The sequence below is a fragment of the Neolamprologus brichardi genome, chromosome 10, assembly GCF_056152115.1.
Source record: "Neolamprologus brichardi isolate AB-2024 chromosome 10, ASM5615211v1, whole genome shotgun sequence".
Lineage (NCBI taxonomy): Eukaryota > Metazoa > Chordata > Actinopteri > Cichliformes > Cichlidae > Neolamprologus > Neolamprologus brichardi.
Window position 1 is genome coordinate 33,829,155 of NC_142113.1, and position 21,691 is coordinate 33,850,845.

Genomic DNA, 21,691 nt, shown 5'->3' on the forward strand with positions numbered 1-21,691 from the left:
AAAGGCATATTGTATAACTTGGCTGTGATGGCATAAATCTAAATTTCTGGTTTATTTCACTTTTTAAATACAAAGTGTTGAAATGCCTGCAGTTAAAAGATAAAAGAGTTATTTGAGTGAATTCCTTTCTTAAAAGCTATTACAATAAAAAAGAAAAAAGAGAAATAAGAGAAAGCTAAAATGCTGATAATAATGAGGAAAATCAGCAACTTAATATTTTAAATAATGAACTTTAAAAAATGTTTTTGTAATTGCTGTTATTAATTATAATAATTTTAAATAATGTGAAAAAGGTAATTGGAGGAACATAAGTTTTATGAGTAAACAACTTAAAAATATGTTTTTAAGCTACCAATTATTACGTAAGTGGTAATTAAAATTACCTTTGATTATGGAGGAAAAGTTAATTCCCCTAACTCAATATAGTTTGTTGGTTCAATCTAATTTCAACATAAGTTATCGTAACTCAAAAAGAGTAAACTCTTTGCGTTAATTTTTTTTGTTGAGCTTAAACAATAGTTTTTAGAGTGTAGTGAAGTAAAAGCTAATTATGCATGGTCCTGTTTTAGCAAGTTATGTAGTACAATCAGCACACAATTTTTTTAATTTCTGTCTTTGTAAGATAAACCCAAATACAAAACGTACAAAATGAAATGTTTTAGAAACTGAAAAAAATGAAAATAAAAACAAAGATATATTTTTTGTGAATTGTATTCAATTCATCTCCTACAGCAACACAAAAATTGTAGATTTTGCTATAAACAAAGCTTTCAATTCCATTTACATTACAAGACTGAGTAACTTAGATACCAGAAGTAATATTAGAAACAACAATTTATCCTGAGTTAACATTGTATCCTGCTACTCTTTAGACTTGTTTGGCCTTTTTTGAGAAGTGCAGACTTTGTAGCTGCTAATGTAAAAAAAACCAAAACAAAATAAAAACACTGTTGACTTAGATAGTCATATGTGCACATGCTTTACCCATTCCATTCAATTTCCTGCCACTTCTCTGTATCGGAGTGGCAGAAGTCTAAGTAGAGGTGCCCATATCTTTCTATGCTTTACTTCCTACTCCAACTCATCTAGTAGAACACTGAGATGTTCCTAAGCCAACCAAGAGTTACAATCTTTCCAGTGTGTCCTGGATCTGCCCTGAAACCCCTCACTTAGGTGGTGCCCAAGAGGCATGCTTGTCAGATATCTGAAAGCACCTCAGCTGGGTCCTATCAATGTGGAGAAGAAGTGCCTCTACTCTGAGCCCTTCCTCTTAATCCTTGGGGAGAAGCCAATCACGATTCAAAGGAAGCTGATTTTTTGCTGCACATATCAGTGATCTCCACATCCATGTAGATGCTAAAAATGACAGCCTCAACATGGCGTTTAATCTGTTATTAGACTCAATTGGCTTCTCTCAAAATGTAAAAGAACCCACCCACCACTTTAATCACACTCTAGATCTTGTTTTAACATATGGCATAGAAACTGAACATTTAACAGTGTTTCCTGAAAATCCTCTCCTGTCTGATCATTTCCTGATAACATTTACATTTACAATAATTGATTACACAGCAGTGGAGAGTAGACTTTATCAAAGTAGATGTCTTTCTGAAAGCGCTGTAACTAAGTTTAAGAATATAATCCACCCACTGTTATCATCTTCAATGCCCTGTACCAACACAGAGCAGAGCAGCTATCTGAACGCTACCCCAACAGAGGTCGATCATCTTGTTAATAATTTCACCTCCTCACTACGTACGACTCTGGATACTGTAGCTCCAGTGAAAACTAAGGTCTCTAATCAGAAGTACCTGACTCCGTGGTATAATTCTCAAACACGTAGCCTAAAGCATATGACTCGTAAGCTGGAGAGGAAATGGCGTGTCACAAATTTAGAGGATCATCATTTAGCCTGGAGAAAAAATTTAGAACATGCTGTAGGTATTACAGGTACTGTGCTGCAGTGGTTTGTATCATATCTATCTAATAGGCTCCAGTTTGTACATGGAAATGGAGAGTCCTCTTCACACACTGAGGTTAATTATGGAGTTCCACAGGGTTCAGTGCTAGGACCAATTCTGTTTACATTATACATGCTTCCCTTAGGCAGCATCATTAGAAGACATAGCATACATTTACACTGCTATGCAGATGACACCCAGCTCTATCTATGATAACACATGTTGATGCTCAAGATGTTGAATGTTGATGCACTGACAACAAATGTGGTCGACAACAAACATGGCTTCTGGCATCTGACAACTGGCAGGGCATAGGTCCTGATTGCCCAGATCTTATTCTTTCCATTCAGTTGACTCCTCAGGACTTACTATCTGCAATTATTCAGTTATTGCAGTTTTTCTATCAGTGTTTTCATGGTTCCCATTTGCCTAAGGGTTGCAGATACTTGTAGATGTCCTCAATGTCTGCAATGTTGCTTTCTGGTAGTGCGATCCCCTCAGTTCTTACTACCTTTGCTCTCTTTGTTACCATCTCTTTACACTTCTCCAGTACAAATGACATTCTGATGTCGATGTTGTAGATCCTAGTTTTGTGCATCAGTGAATCAATGTGCTATTATCTCCTGGCATACAGCTTGATGTCATCCAATAGAAGAGGTGGCTAATGATTGCTCCATTCTGCAGTTGGTATACGTAGCCATCTTGTTAATAATCTCACTGGGGATGTTCAGGCCTGTGCAGATAAGCAGTGGGGACAGAAGGTAATTCTGGCACCAGTGCAATTGTTTTAAAGTTAGCCTGTAGTGTTGTTTGCTACGTCTTCATAAAATTCTCGATGAAAGCACTTAGGGTCCTGGTGACACGTGTGGACACTGAGTCAGAGGCTTTATTTTAGTTAATCCAGGCAGTGCACAGGTTGGTCAGTCTGGTCTTACAGTCTCAAGTGACTGCTCTGATTACCAGTATCAGGGGTTTTGCTCCCATAATGTTTCTGCCAGTTCCTTTCTGGATGGAACTGGCAAGCTCAGCTTGTATTAATGTAGGGTCTTTACCTTACAATAAAAAGTGCCTTAATATCATGTTCATGTCCATAGGAACACGAAGAGGTAGGTGGAAAGATGCCGGTAGGAAAGCTGCAACCAGCATCTGCATTCCTACTCTTAACTCCTACTCTTAATTATGAACTATATTCTTATTTGTTGCATATCATTTCATACAGTAAATGTTAGTTATTGTAATAATGATGTTCATGGCAATGTCAGAAAAAATGCTTTAAACAATATGGAATCAACTATAGGCTATTAATGTATTACTCCTATACTATAATGTTCAAGTTATCATGTCCCTGGGGCGAGGAGGGGAGTTGTAAGTAAACTGGAAAAAAATAATGCAGACATGTGATAGTCACATGAAAAGGTGTGACTACAGAGCGTATATACACAATGTGTGGGTAAGAAAATCTTGCCGTCCAGTGCCGTTTGGCTGAAAGCAACCACAGCCCTCTAACCTATTAATTTCCTGCAGGAGGAGGATGAGCTGAAAAGAGCTTTGTGAGTCTTTCTGTTTTAAATGTTGGAATACTTTTTTGTGTTTTATTTCCACTGAAGATGTTAAAAACTGAATTTCTTTATTGAAATGTTACTTGCAAATCTGTCTCTGACCAATGTTGCTGCTAACCAGCAGTATCGAGGGGTTTTGGAAAGAGTTTTATTTTCCACTCTGACTACACTGCCATGTTGTTTATTTCTCTTCATTAATGGAATCATGCTTTTTACTTTAAGGAGTAAAGCTTTGTTCTGTGAGACGTCGCGATACATTCTCCTGTATAACCTTCTGTTTGCAGACACAGTACAGATGGCACTGAGTCAGTTATTGTATATTATTGCTGCTTGTAGGATAACACTAACATATCCTGTATGTGGTTTGCTCACTATGCTTGCCAATCTTACAACTGTGGTCTCTCCTGTCACGCTGGTGGTGATGTCTCTGGAGAGATATGTCGCTGTGTGCTACTCACTGAGGCATGCTAGCATCATCACTATCACCAACACAGGTGTGGCCATCATTGTGATTTGGGCCATCGGTTCACTAAATATATTGACTCGAGTTCTTCTGCTGTTAGAGTTTCCTTTTGAAGCCCTTGATAGTCTGCAGATGAACGACTTTTGCTCTAAATTAGCAATGCCTGGTGGGTCTATGTCTGATGATTACGACAAAGTCTTCACATGTGTTCTGTTTATTTCAGCAAGTGTGGCAATCACAAGCTCTTATATTGGTGTTATAGTAGCAGCCAGGTCGGCCTCCACAGATAAAGCTTCAGCTCGTAAGGCTTGTAACACACTGCTGCTACATCTGGTGCAGCTGGGTCTCAGTCTTTCTTCAACCATTTATAACCCACTACTCACAGCACTTGCAAGAGTTTTAACAAGGATAGTGTTTGTGCGCATCCAGGTTGTTTTTTATGTTTGTATTTTCATTTTCCCCAAATGTCTGAGTTCACTGATTTATGGTATCAGAGATCAAAGCATCAGAACTGTGCTCATATATTATCTTTGCTGTCGACTGAAATACTCAGTCATGCAGCCGAGACCGAAGGCTGTGAAATAGAGAGTTAGTCAGAGTACACACCACACTTACAAGCATACAAACCTCAAAGTACCGTACTGCAATTCTGGATAACTCCTTCTGTTACTGACTTGACTTTTGAATTTTTATTGAAAACCATACAGTTGTCAAATGACACAAGTGAGGAATTATTTGCTGCTGTTTACTAAAAAACAAAACAAAACATAATTCTTTATAGTTCTCTCAAATTATTACATGCTTTGGTAAAATAGGAAAGAGCGTCACATTTGTTTAACCCCGTAATCTGTGTACAGCCACTCTATCTCAAGCACTGCTCAGGCAAAGAAAGTGCAGCAATTTTTAATTAGATGTAATTTGCCTACATTTGTGCTACTTCTAAACCTGCAGTTTAGCCTTGGAATTACTGTAGGTGTCCTAGAGGGTTTTCTTTGCGTTCCAAGTTGTGAAAATAAATTCAGCACTTGGGAAAACTAAAGGTGCTTTTGTGTTGGGAAAGTTGTTCTCTGCTGTCAGTCTTGAATAATTTGGTGAATTTTCAATCAACAAAAAGTCTTAAATAGTTTGATCAAAGACTTTTTGTATATTGTATGGTGTTCACCCCATTACATAAATCACCTTGAGGTGACTTTGTGATTGATTATTTTTATCTCTATCCATCTACGTCTCTGCACTTTGCTTTTTTACAGCTGCCAAAATGGCATACCGGCAACATGTGAGCATACCTTAAATAACCCAGCCTTACAGGTCTGCAGTTGAAAGCTTTTATTCAGGCAGCAGTGTGAGGTGAAGGATTCTCTGCAAGATACATGTAGATGTCACCAAACAGGGGCTGGGGGAGAATATGGATCACGAGTCCCCGAAATGTGTAGTTTCTCCTTATATCGTAGCTTTTTTCCATGAACAGATGATCTGAGTGGTCTTGATTCGGGACAGGTGAGATTTTTATTCTACTGGACAGCTCATGTGTGAGTCAGTCATGTGACTGAAAACTGTGGATTCAAAATTGAAAAACAAAACAAAAACAAACAACGAGAGAAAGGTTGCTGCCATTGGATGAGGTGGAAAATTAAGTTATAATGTGCTAACTTTGCAGGGCTTAACATATGTTCACATTAAATAATGATGATTTGTCAGTGCATGAGATGACTGTTGCTGTGGTTTGGTGCTATATAAAAAAAAAAAAAACTTAATTACATTTACAACATTACAATAATGTTACCTATTAGATTTCAATAATGTATCCACCATCTGAGTTACAGCACAGTCCTTTTCTAAAGTTTTCCACAGTTTCCATATCTTCTCTCTGTTTATATAAGCTTATATTGTGAAATATGTGATGAATAGGACAGAAAATAGAAATTATAAACTCATTACATGAGTTTTAAATCAATCATTTGTCATTCTTATTTCTTTTTAGGTTCTCCCTGTTACCAAAGAACTTGCTCAAAGGGGGTCATACAGCTGTTGGTCTTTTTATGTTTTCACTGTATCATTGTCAGGCCTTTACCTTACAATTTGAATTGCCTTGAGCCAACTGTTGTTGTCATTTGGTACCGCCTAAATAAAACTGAGTGGGGGTGTCCTATCCCAGTCCTCGAGATCTACAATTCTGCAGCTTTAAGATGCATCCCTACTCCAACACAGCTGAATCAAATTATCTCTTCAGCATGCCATCAAGTTTGGCAAAGGCCTGATAACAAGCCATTCATTTGATTCAGGTGAGTCGGAACAAGGATACATCTAAAAGCTGCAGGAAGGCAGCTCTTGAGGACTGGGATTGGACGACCCTGTCCTATAGAAACTCATTCCCATCACAAAATACACACTCTACTCTTTTTCAAATGAGGACCATGGCCTCAGACCCACAGGTCCCAATTCCTGTTCCAGCTGCTTTACATTGGCTTAAAATTGCCCTAGATAAAACTGGAGGTCATTATTAAGAAAGTCAACAACCCCTGCAAAAAGCAGAGACAAAATCCTGAGGTCGCAAAGCTAAACACCATTTACGCCTGGGCCGGATTCTAGACAAGGAAATAATTAACAGAATGACAATCACAACGGGACAGCACTGGCAGATACCCACCAGGAATAAATCTGACTTATTGCCAGCAATGCAAACTAAGGTTTCATTGTGGTTCTCTAGGGAGCTAATAACCTAAAACAGCTTTAACACCCAATATTTCTAAAAGACACACCAAAGGATCCCCTGAGGGATGCAGAAAATGCATTCTCTGAATCTAAAAGGCTCAGAGAGAAACTCTCTGGTCTCAGCATCTAGACCCAAGACAAAAACCGCATTGTTCCTCCTGAATCTAAGTTTGACAAACAAACAGTGGTGTGGTGGAGACTAGGGATGGATGATTGATTTATCAATTAAGGAAGGTGCAACTTCACTCACATGGACGACCGAGAAAATGGACTATTCAATGCACGCACACACACACACGCACGCACGCACGCACACACACGCTTAAGTCCCAATTGGGGTCGCATATCCCAACTCCCACCCTTTGGGGACACCACTTTCTGTATGGTTTAGAAGCAAGCTGGCAACTCAGTTTTACTCCTCCAAGACCACAGAAATTTAAAAAAAAAAAAAAAAAAAAAAAAATCACTTCAGATTTTCATTTTAAGCAACATTTGTTCAGACAGTATTTTTTACCTTCCCATTGGGGACTGGGAATGTTTAATTAGTAGAGTCTTCAGCGATACACAGATAAACTATTTCATGCCACTTTTGGGGACCTTACTTCCATTTGGGGTCTTCAGCAACACACACATACACAAGTTATTTTATGTCAGTTTTGGGGACCATACTTCCCTTAAAGGCAATTCCTTCAAAGTACAATGTAAGGTTAACTACCCAATCTAACCAATAATTAAGGTCTCCATTTATCTTGAAGAAATCAAAACTATGTCCAACGTCTCGGCCACAGAACAATTTAAATTTTTGACTGCATTTATTACTACTGTGTTGTTTTGGGAGTTTATATGCACATCATTAATGCAGAGAAACTTGGATAAAAATTAAAAAAAAAAAAAAAAAAAAAAAATCATCTATACTATTGAGTGTTTGTTACCAGCAAATTGTAAGGCAAGAACTTTGCTTCCAAATATGTTCACTGGGAAGAAGTCCCTGGTCCCCGGTCTTCATCTTGATCTGTTTTCTTATTCTATTGTGTTTTTGTTGCCTCCATACCTGAAAGAAGAGACTCAATCTCATTGCTTGAGGAATCCAGATTTTGCAGATCAATTTTTTTTTTTACGTTTCAGGCATTTCTCATGATGCTGCTTCAGCTTGGTTAGTCTTGAGTAGATAAACATAAGTTAAATAGGCAAACATTAGACAGTTAACCTAGTTTTTATATTCTATTTAAACTAAAAAAAGAAATTTCTAATTTCAACTATGAATTGTTAACACAGATAATTTGTACACAATTACTAAGGGTTCATTTGATTTGCAGAAACTATCCAAACTTTGAAGCAAACCTATCATAAAAGATTTAATTTAATTATTAATAAACACTGCTTTAACCTACATTAGAACCAATCAAATTATCCTTTACCTCAGGGCACCAATAAGTACAGTATTAAAGATCTGTGAGTGATAAGACAAGCTGTACGATTTTAGAATGGATATCTTAAGTTTAGTTTTCACTGATGTTACGAGTACAACTAAAAGAGTAAAACTCTGTCCTGATAGTTTCCACTTTCGCTTTTGTATCACACATACTGAGACAATATTCGGGATAAATAACCAAGAAAACAATTTACTTATTCAGTTTAGAGGTTTACACATCATTATAATCACAGAGCCCGCTTCACTTGAATTGTCCACTTGATGGCGCAGTAAAGCAAATGAATCATCACAATGCTTCGAATCATGAGTCGACCAATTGGGTGGAAAGCTTCAGTTCATCATGAGGCTTCATCTCACCATCACTAGGAAACAGTCGTCAAGTCCACCCTACTATGCCAAGTTATGATGAACGTAAGAGTCCCACTTACCACTCTCTAAAGGGCAATAATAAACTGAGTAGCTTTCCTGGAGAGATCTGAAGTGCTTAGCCTGCCTAATGCTCTCAGCCACCTTGGATGGATAAGACTGCCAAATGCCTCCTTCTGGTAGTGAAGCGCAGCTGTTTCTTATAAGTCTGCTAATTGTCAACTGGGAAGGTGTGGATGTTAGTGGTGCATTCATGGACATCATGTACAATCCTACCCCAGAATCTACTTCACTACATTTAGAAAAATAATCCCAAAACATATCCAACTATAGTCATTAGTATGCCATATACTTATGACTTTTGGGGACGTTTTTAACACAAATACACTCCGCTTTAACCTAAATGGGGACATTCAATGGGAAACTTTCCTTAGGGAACTGGTAAATACAATGAACTCTGATTATTAAACATATGCATATGTTGAGGTATGTGTAATGATTTAGGGGATGGATTGCTTTATCTTAGACCTCATTCTGATTGGTATTTGTTTCATATTTTCAAATCTTAGACATAATGAAGGGTTTTACAACATAACTCTTACTTGAGTGTGGTGATCATTGATAAATTGTTCTCCGACTTCATGTATAAATTTATACAGAAAAAGAGACATGATACTATTTTTTTTTTAAATCCCAAAGCATATCCAACTATAGTCATTAGTATGCCATATGCTTATGACTTTTGGGGACGTTTTTAAAACAAATACACTCCACTTTAACCTAAATGGGGACATTCAATGGGAAACTTCCCTTAGGGAACTGGTAAATACAATGAACTCTGATTATTAAATATTTGCATTTGTTAAAGTATGTGTAATGATTTGGGGAATGGATTGCTTTATCTTAGCCCTCACTCTGACTGGTATTTGTTCCGTATTTTTAAATCTTAGACATAATGAAGGGTTTTACAACATAACTCTTACTTGAGTGTGGGGATCATTGATAAATTGTTTACAGACTCCATGGATAGATTTATACTGAAAAAGGGACATGATAACATCTTTTAAAAAAATCCCAAAACATATCCAACTATAGTCACTAGTATGCCATATTCTTATGACTTTTGGGGACGTTTCTAACACAAATACACTCCACTTTAACCTAAATGGGGACATTCAAAATCCTGCAGCTTATTTATGTTTCTTTGTTTCAGAATAATTAATTAATTAATTAAACAAATAACATAATATTCCTTTTTGTGAAGCTTATTTATTTTTTCCGTTTCATTAGCCTCTCTTAATTAAGAAGATAATCCTCATTGTTAGCTTGCACATGAAAAACTTAAGGATGCTAATAAACATCCTTTTTTATTTTAGAATCATAAAGGCATAAAAAAAATCAAATCCCCTAAAATATTGAAAGTTTGGTTCATTTAAACATGCCTTGATTTTTAATCCAAGACATCTCTGAATGTGTAATTTATACGTGGCTAGCTTTTTCGGGCTAATTAGCTCAAGTCTTTTTTTTTCCAAATTATCAAGGGCACATCAAGCAAACCAGTATTACCATTTATTACTAAATAACTTTCTTACATTCAAACAGAAAATGCTGAAACTTTTCAGCAGAAACCTTAAGATATAGGTATAAGAAACTAAAAAAGTTTTAATCACTTTTCATACCTTTAAAGCTGCTCTACATGGTGCTGCTTGCACAAACCTCCATGGCTTTTTCTGTCATGATCCATATTCAATGACCATAGTCTTACACAGTTTTTGATCAGCTCTTAAAGAGACTTTGGTGAGAATTAACTTTTATGCCATATGCTTGTGACTTTTTATGCTTTTTAGGCAGTATTTTACATACTGCCTAAAAGGTATTAACATTTAAATTTAAATTTAGCTCAGCTGTTTCACCAAATTTTGGATCCCTGCACCATTCAACAGAAATTCAAGAAACATCTTAAAGATGTTGCAATACAAGTATCAAGAATTTAGAGTAATTTATGTCAAGCTGCAGTTCAGAAAGCAAATATGAACCTAAAGTGCTCCATTATTTCATGCATCTGCTTCACATCATGCCAAATAATTCTTTAAAAAATATTAAAACTATTTATATCATAATTACGTGAAATATGACTCTTTTGTATTTTCTAGTGTCTTCTTTACACTTTGAAAATATAATCTACTTTCTAACAAATAGTCTACTGATTTCTATTATTTAGTCAAGAGAACAAATGTTTGTTTATATAAAACCATTCATACAAAAGAATGTTAAATAAGATTTTCAACAAAGATCAGTATATTAAAAGAAATCTTACACTATAATAATATAAGGGTTAGGGAGAGTTAATACACACACAAAAAAATCCAAGAAATGTCACTTTTGGGGACAGTGGAAATTTTTGCAATTTCACACACTTCCACTAGGGGCAACATAGAGTTATACACAGATTGCGAGAAATTTTGGGGGCAATGTCATACACATAAACAAAAAATCTAAAAAATGTCACTTTTGGGGACAGGTGAGATTTTGGGATTAAATTATGTTTTAGAGCATGCTGAACGTTGTTAGAGGTAAATCTAATTGGGGACGGTGGTTTTGGTTCCCAAAGGGAGAGGTGTCCCCAATTGACTGGTGTGTGAGCTGATAGAAGTCCCCAATTTTGACACAAGCAAACTCACCTTCACACACCCTCACACACACACACCTTCACACACCCTCACACACACACACACACACCATCACACACACACACCATCACACATGCACACACACACACACACACACACCATCACACATGCACACACACACACACACACACACACCATCACACATGCACACACATAAGTAAACACGTGTGTGTGAACTCAAAACGTCAAAAAGCAAAGCAAACATGTCTGCATCGGTACATGGATGTGAATTCATCTCGTTTCTAATCAGAGCCACATTAAGTGCAATAAATCATGTAAAAGGTCCAAATAGCTGCACTTAAATAACAGCTAAATAAAACCCAGACGCTCCTCTCGGTGCTTATTATTTTAAATTTCATGTGAGTTTGGCAACGGCGAGAAACTTGGTGTCGTAGTACCCTGGACGTCCACTGTGGGGCGCTAACGGTCTCCTTTTCCCCCAATCGGCAGGTGTCCATGCTTTTACTTTGAAAGTAGCTACAGGAAGTGCGCGTTTCATTGTTAGAGCGCGTTGACTGTGGTCCTGCGGCCGCTCAGCCTCCTCCCGTCGTCGCCATGGTGCAGATGATGGAGTCGCAGTGCGAGTATTTCATGTATTTCCCGGCGGTGCCGATCACGGACCTGTCCGACCCGGCCCGGTACCGCACGCTGCCCCGCAGGAGCCACCTGTACCTGGGCGAGACCGTCCGCTTCCTGCTGGTGCTGCGCTGCAGGGAAGCCGGAGCGACGCCGACCGAGCACGGCCCGGGTACGTGAGGGAGGGCCGAGGAGAGAGGAGTGTACGAGCCTGTGATAGTCATACAGACGTGAACACGAAACCATGAAAACACGGAGACAGAGCGCAGCAGAAACCTGCCGAGGCTCCTCCTGTAACGTTAGGATGTTTCGTGACGTGTCCCGCAGGTGTGCACAGGATATCCTCGTTATGCCGTCTTACATACGTCACATGTATTTATATGCACGAGTCACGTCAGTCAGGATGTGTAAATATTTAAAGCAGGAACAAACAACAAAGCCTCAGCAGTAACGGCTGCACACAAAGGAGGCCGCACACTCACGGTTAACCCTTTGTTGACCCACAGACACGCCCTCTGAATATCTGCATTTATGGAGGTCATACCTGCACCACCCAGAAACCTCCACCTGACTGTTATGGCCGCGCAGTTTAGGTCAAAGCAGGCTAAACGTCACGAGAGACTAACACATCCAGACAAATGCATTAATTAAACCTGCGCTTGGCCAACAGTAGATACGAGCTTCAAATGAAAGCATGTAGGTGCAGAGCGGGACTCAGCGTCACAATCAATGAACCAGAGTTAAACTCCTGAGATGATCCGGCCGGGGGACACGTCCTGATACAGGACCTGAGACAGGACCTGAGACAGGACCTGAGACAGGACCTGAGACAGGGTAAAGCCCCAGCAGCCATGATGGGGGATCAACGCAGGGCTGAGTTCAGTCACTGGGAAACGAAGGAGCAAAAAGATGCAGTAAAACACATTTAAATAGAATAAAATATTGTATAAAACAGGACCATACCTGCCTTAAACACCTGCACAGATGGGGCCACAAACATGAGCTACTGTAGGACCACAGCTCTAACAGGCTGAAGCACTGAAACAGGAAATTATGTGAAGGTTCAAAGAGTGAGCGCTGCCACTGAAACAAAGAACCGTTTGGGGAATTTGTTTTCGCTTTGCTTTGTTAGTCATTTTCTCAGAAGTCTGAGTTACAGAGTCAAACTCTTCAGACTTTTGTACTTAAAATGTTTCTTTGGGTGTAAAAAAGCTTCCTGGAGCAGAGCTGTCTGTTTCCCAGCAGGGGGCGCTGATGGCACCGCGGCAGGTTTTGGGACGGAATCGGTCAGCGGCCGGGCGTGGAGGGAGCTGGCCGGATCTCTGTGCGCCGTGGCGAGCGTGAGTCCGGGTGAGAGCAGTCGTCACCGGGGCAACCACCATCAGCATCACCACGACTACCAGAGCAGCGGGGACGAGGCCAACGAGGATGGCGAAGAGGACTACATCGCCGCGGCCGAGGCCGCCATCGCTGCGCTCGGCAGCAGGGTGGACTCCCGGTGCCGGAGCTTCAGGGACTGCAAACCTCTGCTCATCCACAACTCCTCTGGGACGGCGTCGAGGGAGTTCCGCAGGGCGCCCGTCCAGGTAGATGCGCACCTTTACCTGTCTTTGATACGGCGCTCCTCCCTCCAGCTGTTAGATTAAGATCAGTCCTCAGAGGCGATGCTTTCCTCTCAGGCGCGATGATGTGTTTGCTCCTCCCTGTCAGTCTCCTCTAGATGAGCCGGTGGTCCTGACGGATGAGGTCATCTTCCCGCTCACCGTCTCTCTGGACAAACTGCCCGTCAGCACCCTGAAAGTCAAGGTCCGCCTTGTTCTGGATGCAGATATCTGGCGTTGTGTGAAGACTTGGAGTCGTAGCTGCTTTGCTCAGTAATTTTGCTCCATGTGCGTTCAGGTGATGGTCACGGTGTGGAAGAAGGAGGCGGAGAAAGTGGAGGTGCAGGAACTCGGCTACCTGAGCGTGCTGCAGCAGAGAGAGCCGACGCACACCTTCAGACACGACCTGAACACCTTCAAGGCTCAGGGTAGGCACTGACTGCTTCATGGGAACGCCGTGGGTAGACAGGAAACAGGTGGGAACAGCGCGCACCTGACAGTGACTCACACAGGTGACCATGAGAACAGGTTTGACACTCAGGAAGCAGAACAAACAAGATGCAACAGGAAAGTAACCTTCAAAATAAAACAGGAAGTACAGAACAATTATGAATCAAAGTAACGGAATGACGAGACATTTAATCTCTCTTCCACAGCAGGGGGTCACATGGGTGTGGCGTGTTATTGTAGGCTCTGCTCCTCGAGGTGACATAACCTGAACGCAGAGTCGTTAGCATCCGTCTAGATTTCATTAAATCAAGATAAATGCTGTAAAAAACAATAAATCCAACCATGACAGAGGTCAGTTATGGACATGTGATCAGTTTCATTGATCAGTCAGGAGTTAAATCAGCTCGTTCAGTTCCTGAGTCGCCTGAGCTGGGGTGGGACCCATTTCCTGCTCCCCCCGTCCTCGCCTCTGAGAGCCTCGCTGAGGTTCTCACACTGAGGGCGGGACTGTTTTATCCTGATAAACAGAATTTGAATGATTGTATAAGATGTCACGTTGTTCTCTGGGAGGTTTAACACAGCTTCTGGTCCACAGTGAGCACCACCCTGACCGTCCTGCCGCCTCCAACCGTCCGCTGCAAGCAGATGACTGTTTCTGGAAAACACCTCGCTGTCTTAAAAGGTACAGAACGCTCTTCATCATCACTGTGATGTCACTGTGGTGACAGATGTTTGCATGTCAGGGAAGACTCCAAGCTAAGCGACATAAACCCAGCTGTGTGCTGTGACATGAAGCTGAACAGGGCGGCGATCAGCAGTAGATGCATCGCCTCCTTTAACCTGACGTCCAGCGTGCCAGCGCACTGCCGGCACGCCGAGGCGTCGCTGAGCCCCGTGTAGGTCGAAACTGTCGAGTCTCTGCTCCGTGGTTGTGACTCTGATCAGCAGGACGATGTAGGAATATTTTGGTATTTAATCTAAAAGCACCAGCAGAGGGCGCTGTTTTTTTAAATCATCGTTAAAGGCCGAAACGAATCCGTAAATAAAATAAAATAGATTCCGTTGCTTGGTTGCAGTGGTCAACTGTGATTCTGTTTCCTGTTTCCTGTCAGTGCTGAACGAGTCTTCTCAGGAGGAGGTGAGTATTCGGGATGTTCGGATTTTACCGAACCTCAACGCCTCCTACCTTCCCGTGATGCCCGACGGCTCCGTGCTGCTGGTGGACAACGTGTGGTACGTATATGAGTGAGACCCGTTCACATGGCGAGTTCAGACGGCGCTGCCGTGGCGGCTCCTGTCTCCTGTTAGTTATTGTGTTTGTTACATTGTATTTAATGACAGTGTGTTGTAGGGATGCAACGATACCAATTTTTTCAAACCGATACGATACCGATACTTGGATCTGAGTACTTGCCGATACAGAGTACAAAAACCGATACTTCTACCACACACACACACACACACACACACAAATGCAATGAATTGGAAGACAGGTTTTATTTTATTTTCTGCTGATAAAAAATAAAATCTTAATAAAAATGACCACAAAAAAATTTCAAGTGAAAAATAACCACTTCTGTTAAATTATTGCAGAGTCTCCACATTGTAATTTAACAAAATATCACTGAACTATTGGCACTGTCTCGAGCTTTCAGAATAATAAATAAACACTTCTGTTTGGAATAAAATAAACTTTTAAATTATTGCAGAGTGTCCATATTGTAAACAAACAAAATAATTATTATTAAATAAATAATAAAATATAAAAAATTATAAAATAAATAATAAATAAAATAATAATTGGCCCCCTAGTGGCCAATCTAAAAAACTACAACAGAAATGACAAGCCACCCTCTGATTAATGAAATAAGTTGGTATCGGTTAACTTTTACGAGTATGAGTACACACACATTTTACAGTATCGGCCCCCCTATCGGTGCATCCCTAGTGTGTTGTGTATACCTTGTTACACTGTGTTGGATTTTTATCATTTGTATCATTGCAGATCGTTTTTAGTAATGATGCTACTTTGTGTTATACTCGATTACTTTGAGTTTCTGGGACGAGTTGTTGTGCAGTCAGATTGTGTGTTTGTGCGATGAATGTCTGTATTTGTTGTTCTTCGCTCTGCAGCCATCAGTCCGGTGAGGTCGGCATGGCGTCCTTCTGCCGGGTGGACAGCCTGGCCTGCCGTCTTCCCAGCATGCTCAGCGCTTTGGAGGAGCACGACTTCCTGTTCCAGCTGCACCTCAACGACATGCCGCAGGACGACTCCAGTGAGGTGCGTTTGTGTTGCGTTGTGTGTTTTATAGTTTGGTGCACACAGTTTGTGTTCTCCTCACGATTTCCTGAAGAAGGAAAAGTAAACGACGTGTTTCTGTGAACAGCTGTGTCAGCGCAGGATTTTATTACGACTCTGAGGGCGGACATGCTTTAGAGCAGCTGTTCCTGCATTAATGCGTCCTTTTCTTATTTCGCTGCTGTCAGCATGTGTGTGCTTGTGTTCAGGGGCTGGAGGTTCCTCTGGTCGCTGTGCTGCAGTGGTCAACGTCCAAGATGCCTTTCACCAACTGCATCTACACCCACTACAGGTACGGCTGGATGAAACACACGTGCTGTGTTAGTCTTGGTATGAGATATCCAGGCTCGGGGGTGCAGACCTCTGCAGCAGGACGACACAGCGTTTCGTTTTCCCGCTGCTTCTCTGAATGACCCGCCGTCCTCCCTCCACTCAGGTTGCCCAGTATCCGTCTGGACCGGCCGCGCTTCGTCATGACGGCCAGCTGTCCGAGCACCGTCAGGGTGAAGGAGCACTTCAAGGTCAAATACGTTCTTCTCAACAACCTGCAGGACTTCCTGGCTGTGCGGCTCGTCTGGACTCCAGAGGGTCAGCGAGTATTTTGATTCATGTTTGATGTTTTGAAAAAATCCACCCTGCAGCTGTTTGAAAGGAAACCTGTGAGCGGGTTTGTTTCTGGGACGCAGGGCAGTCTGTGGGGGCTGAGCCCCTAGTGGACGTTAGGGGGAGTGCAGGTTTGTGGTGCTTTGTCCAGCTGGTCCTGGTTGTGTTCTTCCCGTGGATGGAGACGGTTCTCTGGACCAGTTTCAGGAGAATCGCGCCGCTCTCTGTCAGTCGTGCTTCAGAGTAATGTGTTGTTTGCTCGCTCGCTCAGGTCGAGGTCAGGGGGAGGACGCAGCGCTGTCTGCCGTGGTCTGTCACACCCCTCTCAGTAACCTGGGTCACTGCCGCAAAGGAAGCACTCTGTCGTTCAGCGTGGCCTTCCAGATCCTCAAACCAGGACTCTACGAGGTACGCCGAGCTTTGAGCGCCTGCTTCCTTATCTCGCCCGCTCACACGCGTCATCATGTTTTCTCCTCTCTCTGCAGCTGAGTCAGCACATGAAGCTAAAGCTCCAGTTCACAGCGTCGGTGTCCAACCCTCCACCCGACGCTCGGCCCCTGTCACGTAAGCTCTGAGCAGGAAACAAACACAAAAGGCTTTGACCTGCGTCTGCTCTGATTTCTGTGTCGTGTCAAAACCATCCAGGTAAAAACAGCCCGTCCAGCCCGGCGGTTCGAGACCTCCTGGACAGACACCAGGCCAGTCTGGGGCGCTCGCAGTCGTTCTCCCACCAGCAGCCGTCTCGGTCCCACATCATGAGGTAACTTTAGTAACTTCAGCTTCATATCACATCCAGTATGTCGTTTAATCTTCTCTGTGTGCGACAGGACGGGCAGCGCCATGGAGCGACGGGCCATCACGCCTCCCGTTGGCTCTCCGGTCGGTCGGCCGCTCTACCTGCCGCCGCAGGACAAGTCGCTGCTGTCGCTGGACAAGATCGCCAAGAGGGAGTGCAAAGTCCTGGTGGTGGATCCTGTCAGCTAGGCAGCGAGAGGAGAGGCTTTTATTTTGATAGAGAAACGCTCACGGGAAGAGATGACAAAGAACCCAACTCCATGTTACTGCAGGAAACGCTCCTGTGTTTAATCAGCTGACCAATCAGAACAACGAGGAAGGAGTTCATCCTTCAGCTGAAATTCATGTTTTATTGTATTTAAAGTCACGTTGGGTTTTCCAGCTCGTTTCCTGGAAGCGTTCTTTAAAATTTTATCTTATATTTATCTTTAAAGCATCGTCCAGATGCCACTGAATCGTTTTAAGCTCCAGGTGTGTTTTACAGGATGAAAACTGCAAACGCAGCTCAGCTCCACAAAGAAGAACTGAGAATTTATTTTACATTGTTTAGTAAAGTTTCCAGGAAATGAGCTGGAAAGAGCCAAACCTGCAAAATAAAGTGTTAGCTTTTTACTTCTGTGTTATTTTCAGAGTAAAAGACATTACAGGTTAAAAACGTATGAACCTGAGGACAGTTAACGTTTCCTTTCAGTGTTATTTCCTCCATCGCGTCACAAACGGTAACTGCAGCAGAATGTTGATAATAAAATGAATGTAATGGTCCAGGCTGTTGTTGTGAGTCTGCAGACACCCGGCGCTCCCTCACAGCGTCTCTCTGAGGACACTCAGCCTTTTATTAAAGAGCAGCACGAGTCCTTGCTCACGGTGTTCTGGTTCATCCTGGTTATTAACTGCTGGTGATGGTAAATTTGATTCTTTTTACTGAATCGAGTTTTAATGAGTCACTCACCAAAGTGAATCGGGTTTTTTGAGTCATTTGATTCACTGAGTCAATTGACCAGAGAGTGCAAAAAATGTACATTTTCACTCAAACTTAATTTGTTTCTCTTTTCATGTAAATCCCACTGCTAAGATGAGTGATTCTAAAAAAACAACTATTTATAGAGCAAAAAAGAGCAAAAACATTTCTAAAATTAAGCAATTTCCTATCAAAATTGCTCAATAAACATTTATTTATTTTTATTTTATTATTTTTATTTTATTAGTATTTTCCTTAAATGTGTTAAATATATATTTTCTCATCTAAATGTCCACTGAGCTGTGAGCCAGGGGGCGGTAATGCGCCTTAACATTGGTTGCCAACCAAGAAGAAGAAGAAGCTGTGAACCAGGAGGGAGGGGGTGAGTGAGTCAGATGTGCTGTTAGCATGTTAGCAGAGCGATGCTACTGTGAACCGAGGAGCTATTGTCTGGATGTGAGCTTCTACTCAGGGTTTTTTCTTCTAGTTCAGAGCAGAAACGTTTTTGTTACAATACTGGCTGTTGTGTTTTTCTCCACAATTTTAATTATAAGCAGATACATTGCTGCTAACAGCAACAGGGATGAGTCAGTGAGTCAGTTGGGCTTGTGAATCATGATTCATGAGTCAGTAAAGTGATTCTCTAGTATTGAACGATTCGTTCATGATTCTCACATCACTATAACTGGCGCACATTAGCAAGACAAACTCATGAAAACTCAGGAATTCAGCTGGGATGCAGGCACGAATCTCCAGCACTCAACCTGGGAAAACTGAGTATTTCTGTCTCTGGCTATACTTGATGTTTTTAAGGGAGGGGCTACTGGGGCCTCAGTGTCAGTAGTAGCTCCTCCCACTCCAGGTAATAACAGGGACCATCATTGCGTTAATTTATCACAGTTCTTGGTTTATCATTAGTGAAACAATAAGCTACCAGCGAAGACACAGATGTAGTCAGAGTGCATCTGCTGTCTCGCTGCTAAAAATCAACACATGAGAAGAAATGAGCGTTTCTCTAACGTCCGAGGTCACATGATGCACCCAGGCATTTGATTGGCTCTGCTCTGTTCTCTGTGTGCTTCTACGTTCTTGAAGACATTTCATCCAAAAAGCTTTTGCAGATCAGGAAGGATCTCAAAACTGGACTGCAGACAGTTGGCGTCACTAGCCCCGCCTCCGTTCAAAGATGGCCGTTCACAGTGGACTTCGGCTGTATCCCAATTCAGGGTCTGCAGCCTTAAGGGCCGCATTTTAAGGCCGACGTGACGAAGGCTGTCCCAATTCGAAGGCTGCTCGAAATGCGGCCCTCAAATGCGTCCTTCATTTCCCTGAATTTTAAGGACGTGGCGGTGTAGACTTCGTGGCCCAACATATCCCAGAATGCATAGCGCGGCGGTGGGTGTGGATAATTTTGCCGAAAAAAAACGGCAGATGAGGGGCGCCCTAAGAGTAAACTTTAAGTAAGTACTGAATATGATGTCACTTATTTATGTGCAAATGTTTAATAACGAAGAACATTAAAACATTCCTGTTGGCCACATGTCGGCAAAGTCATGTGACATTAGTGACGTTTGTACTAACTTGGTTTTAAAGCCTTTACTTTAAAATATACGCCGTTCAATAGCTGAGCTTAATCAGAGAATGATCAAAGCTCATGTAGAAACAAACAAAAGATTTTCTCCTTCATTTCTGTCAAACAAAGCTGTATGAAACGTTTCCAGCTGTTAGTATCATGGTTGCTAGGCAACCTGGGCAGCGCGACGGAGGCTAGACCGTCCCATTTCACAAGCCTCGCACTTCCGGCCTTAGCGGTCTTTGAGTACACGGCCCTTGATGCTTCTTTCACTCCTCTGTCTTCTCTGTCCAACATGTGGACATTGGCATCCTCAAAGAGTGGCCTTTGACCTTTAGATGCAGATGGGTTAGGGGTTGACAATATTGTTCAGTTTGTTTCTGATCCTCCTTCGTTGGTGTTTGATCTTGTTTTCTGTGCGTCTTTGATGATTTGATGAAAGCCCCGTTGGGATAACCACATGTTTCTTTACACGTGTTCCTTCTGTTTGACAACTTTATCTATTTGTATTCAGTTAGGACATGATTGTGATGATTGGCTCTTACACTACTGTCACTTCACACCACACGTTTGCCTGTTTGAAACAGGAAAATAATGCAAACAAAAAGAGATAAAAGCTGTTTCTTAGTACTTGTTGCTGCTTCATGTTCTGTGTGATAGTTTCCATCAAATTCACCAGAATCTGCAAAGCTGTGACTTCCAGTGATGGACGACAGACTAACTAAAACAAAAGCCTTCCCCTTACGTGCAGTAAGACTTTAGACCAGTGGACGTCCTGCAGGGACACTCAGTACTGACCGCCACCACACACACACAGATACACGGGGTAAAGATAGACAAAAGTGGAAAAGCATCAGCAAAGTTTGAACAGTGTGTTTAATACATGAGTGAAACATCAGGTCTGTGGATGGATTTGGTTTTCAGAAGATCGACTACAAAAACAGGACGTGGATCCTTAAAGTCCACGCCTTTATTCTCTGATTGGACGAGAGCAGAGTTTCATGACTCACAGTTCAAAGTAATCTTTATTTATACTGAGCCTCAGTGGAGCGCCGCTCTTTGTGACATCATACAGAGCTGACAGTAAAAAAAAAAGTGAAACCTGACTTTTAGAGCAGCGTGAAGCCCGACGTCATGTGACATCCTGACCTGTAACAGCATGTATATGATGTGTGATTGGCTTTTATCATATAACCCCTGAGAATAAAACAGGCTGCATGTAAAATCCTGAAAGGGCTGATTTTACATGAAGATTGTTACCTTCAGTTCTTTCTTGTGCTCGTAGTTCTGGACTTTTACTCAAATCTTTCTTTGAGTTTCTGTTGGTACTTGAAGGAGAAATAAACTCAGAGTATCCACAAATCTAACTGTGACAAAAACAGGCACCGAGCCACTCAATGCACAAAGCCTGACGTTATTGGTCGAATATTCAGCCACGCGTAGGAGAACAGCTGACAGCGCCTTCTCTGTTTCTGACTAGCTTCATTTCCAGCTGACAAAGATGCCTGTGAAGGTCATCGTAGTCTCAGGAGCTTGGAAAGAAAAGCGTCTGGACTTCTTTAAGTTTCCTTGAAGATGTTTCCTCCGACAAGATTGTCCTAAACACAAACTTAACAACGTAGTGTATGCAGCAGAGAGCACCAAGGAATGCTC

General features: G+C 41.8%; 2 protein-coding genes across 2 annotated transcripts; both read left to right on the plus strand.

Annotated features, from left to right (window-relative positions):
* The first annotated feature begins 3,596 nt into the window (after positions 1-3,596).
* LOC148101035 (odorant receptor 131-2-like) lies at positions 3,597-4,568 on the plus strand. The gene has a single exon (XM_087847617.1). The coding sequence runs from the start codon at positions 3,597-3,599 to the stop codon at positions 4,566-4,568; it is 972 nt and encodes a 323-aa protein (XP_087703743.1).
* Positions 4,569-11,679: 7,111 nt separating this feature from the next.
* LOC102796844 (trafficking protein particle complex subunit 14-like) lies at positions 11,680-18,353 on the plus strand. The gene is made up of 13 exons (XM_006808259.3): positions 11,680-11,931; positions 13,005-13,345; positions 13,470-13,565; positions 13,659-13,788; positions 14,406-14,492; positions 14,923-15,043; positions 15,944-16,091; positions 16,319-16,401; positions 16,546-16,697; positions 16,984-17,120; positions 17,198-17,276; positions 17,358-17,472; positions 17,540-18,353. Exons 1-13 carry the CDS (start codon positions 11,739-11,741, stop codon positions 17,694-17,696), a joined length of 1,839 nt encoding a protein of 612 aa, XP_006808322.1. The 5' UTR covers positions 11,680-11,738; the 3' UTR covers positions 17,697-18,353.
* Positions 18,354-21,691: the final 3,338 nt, after the last annotated feature.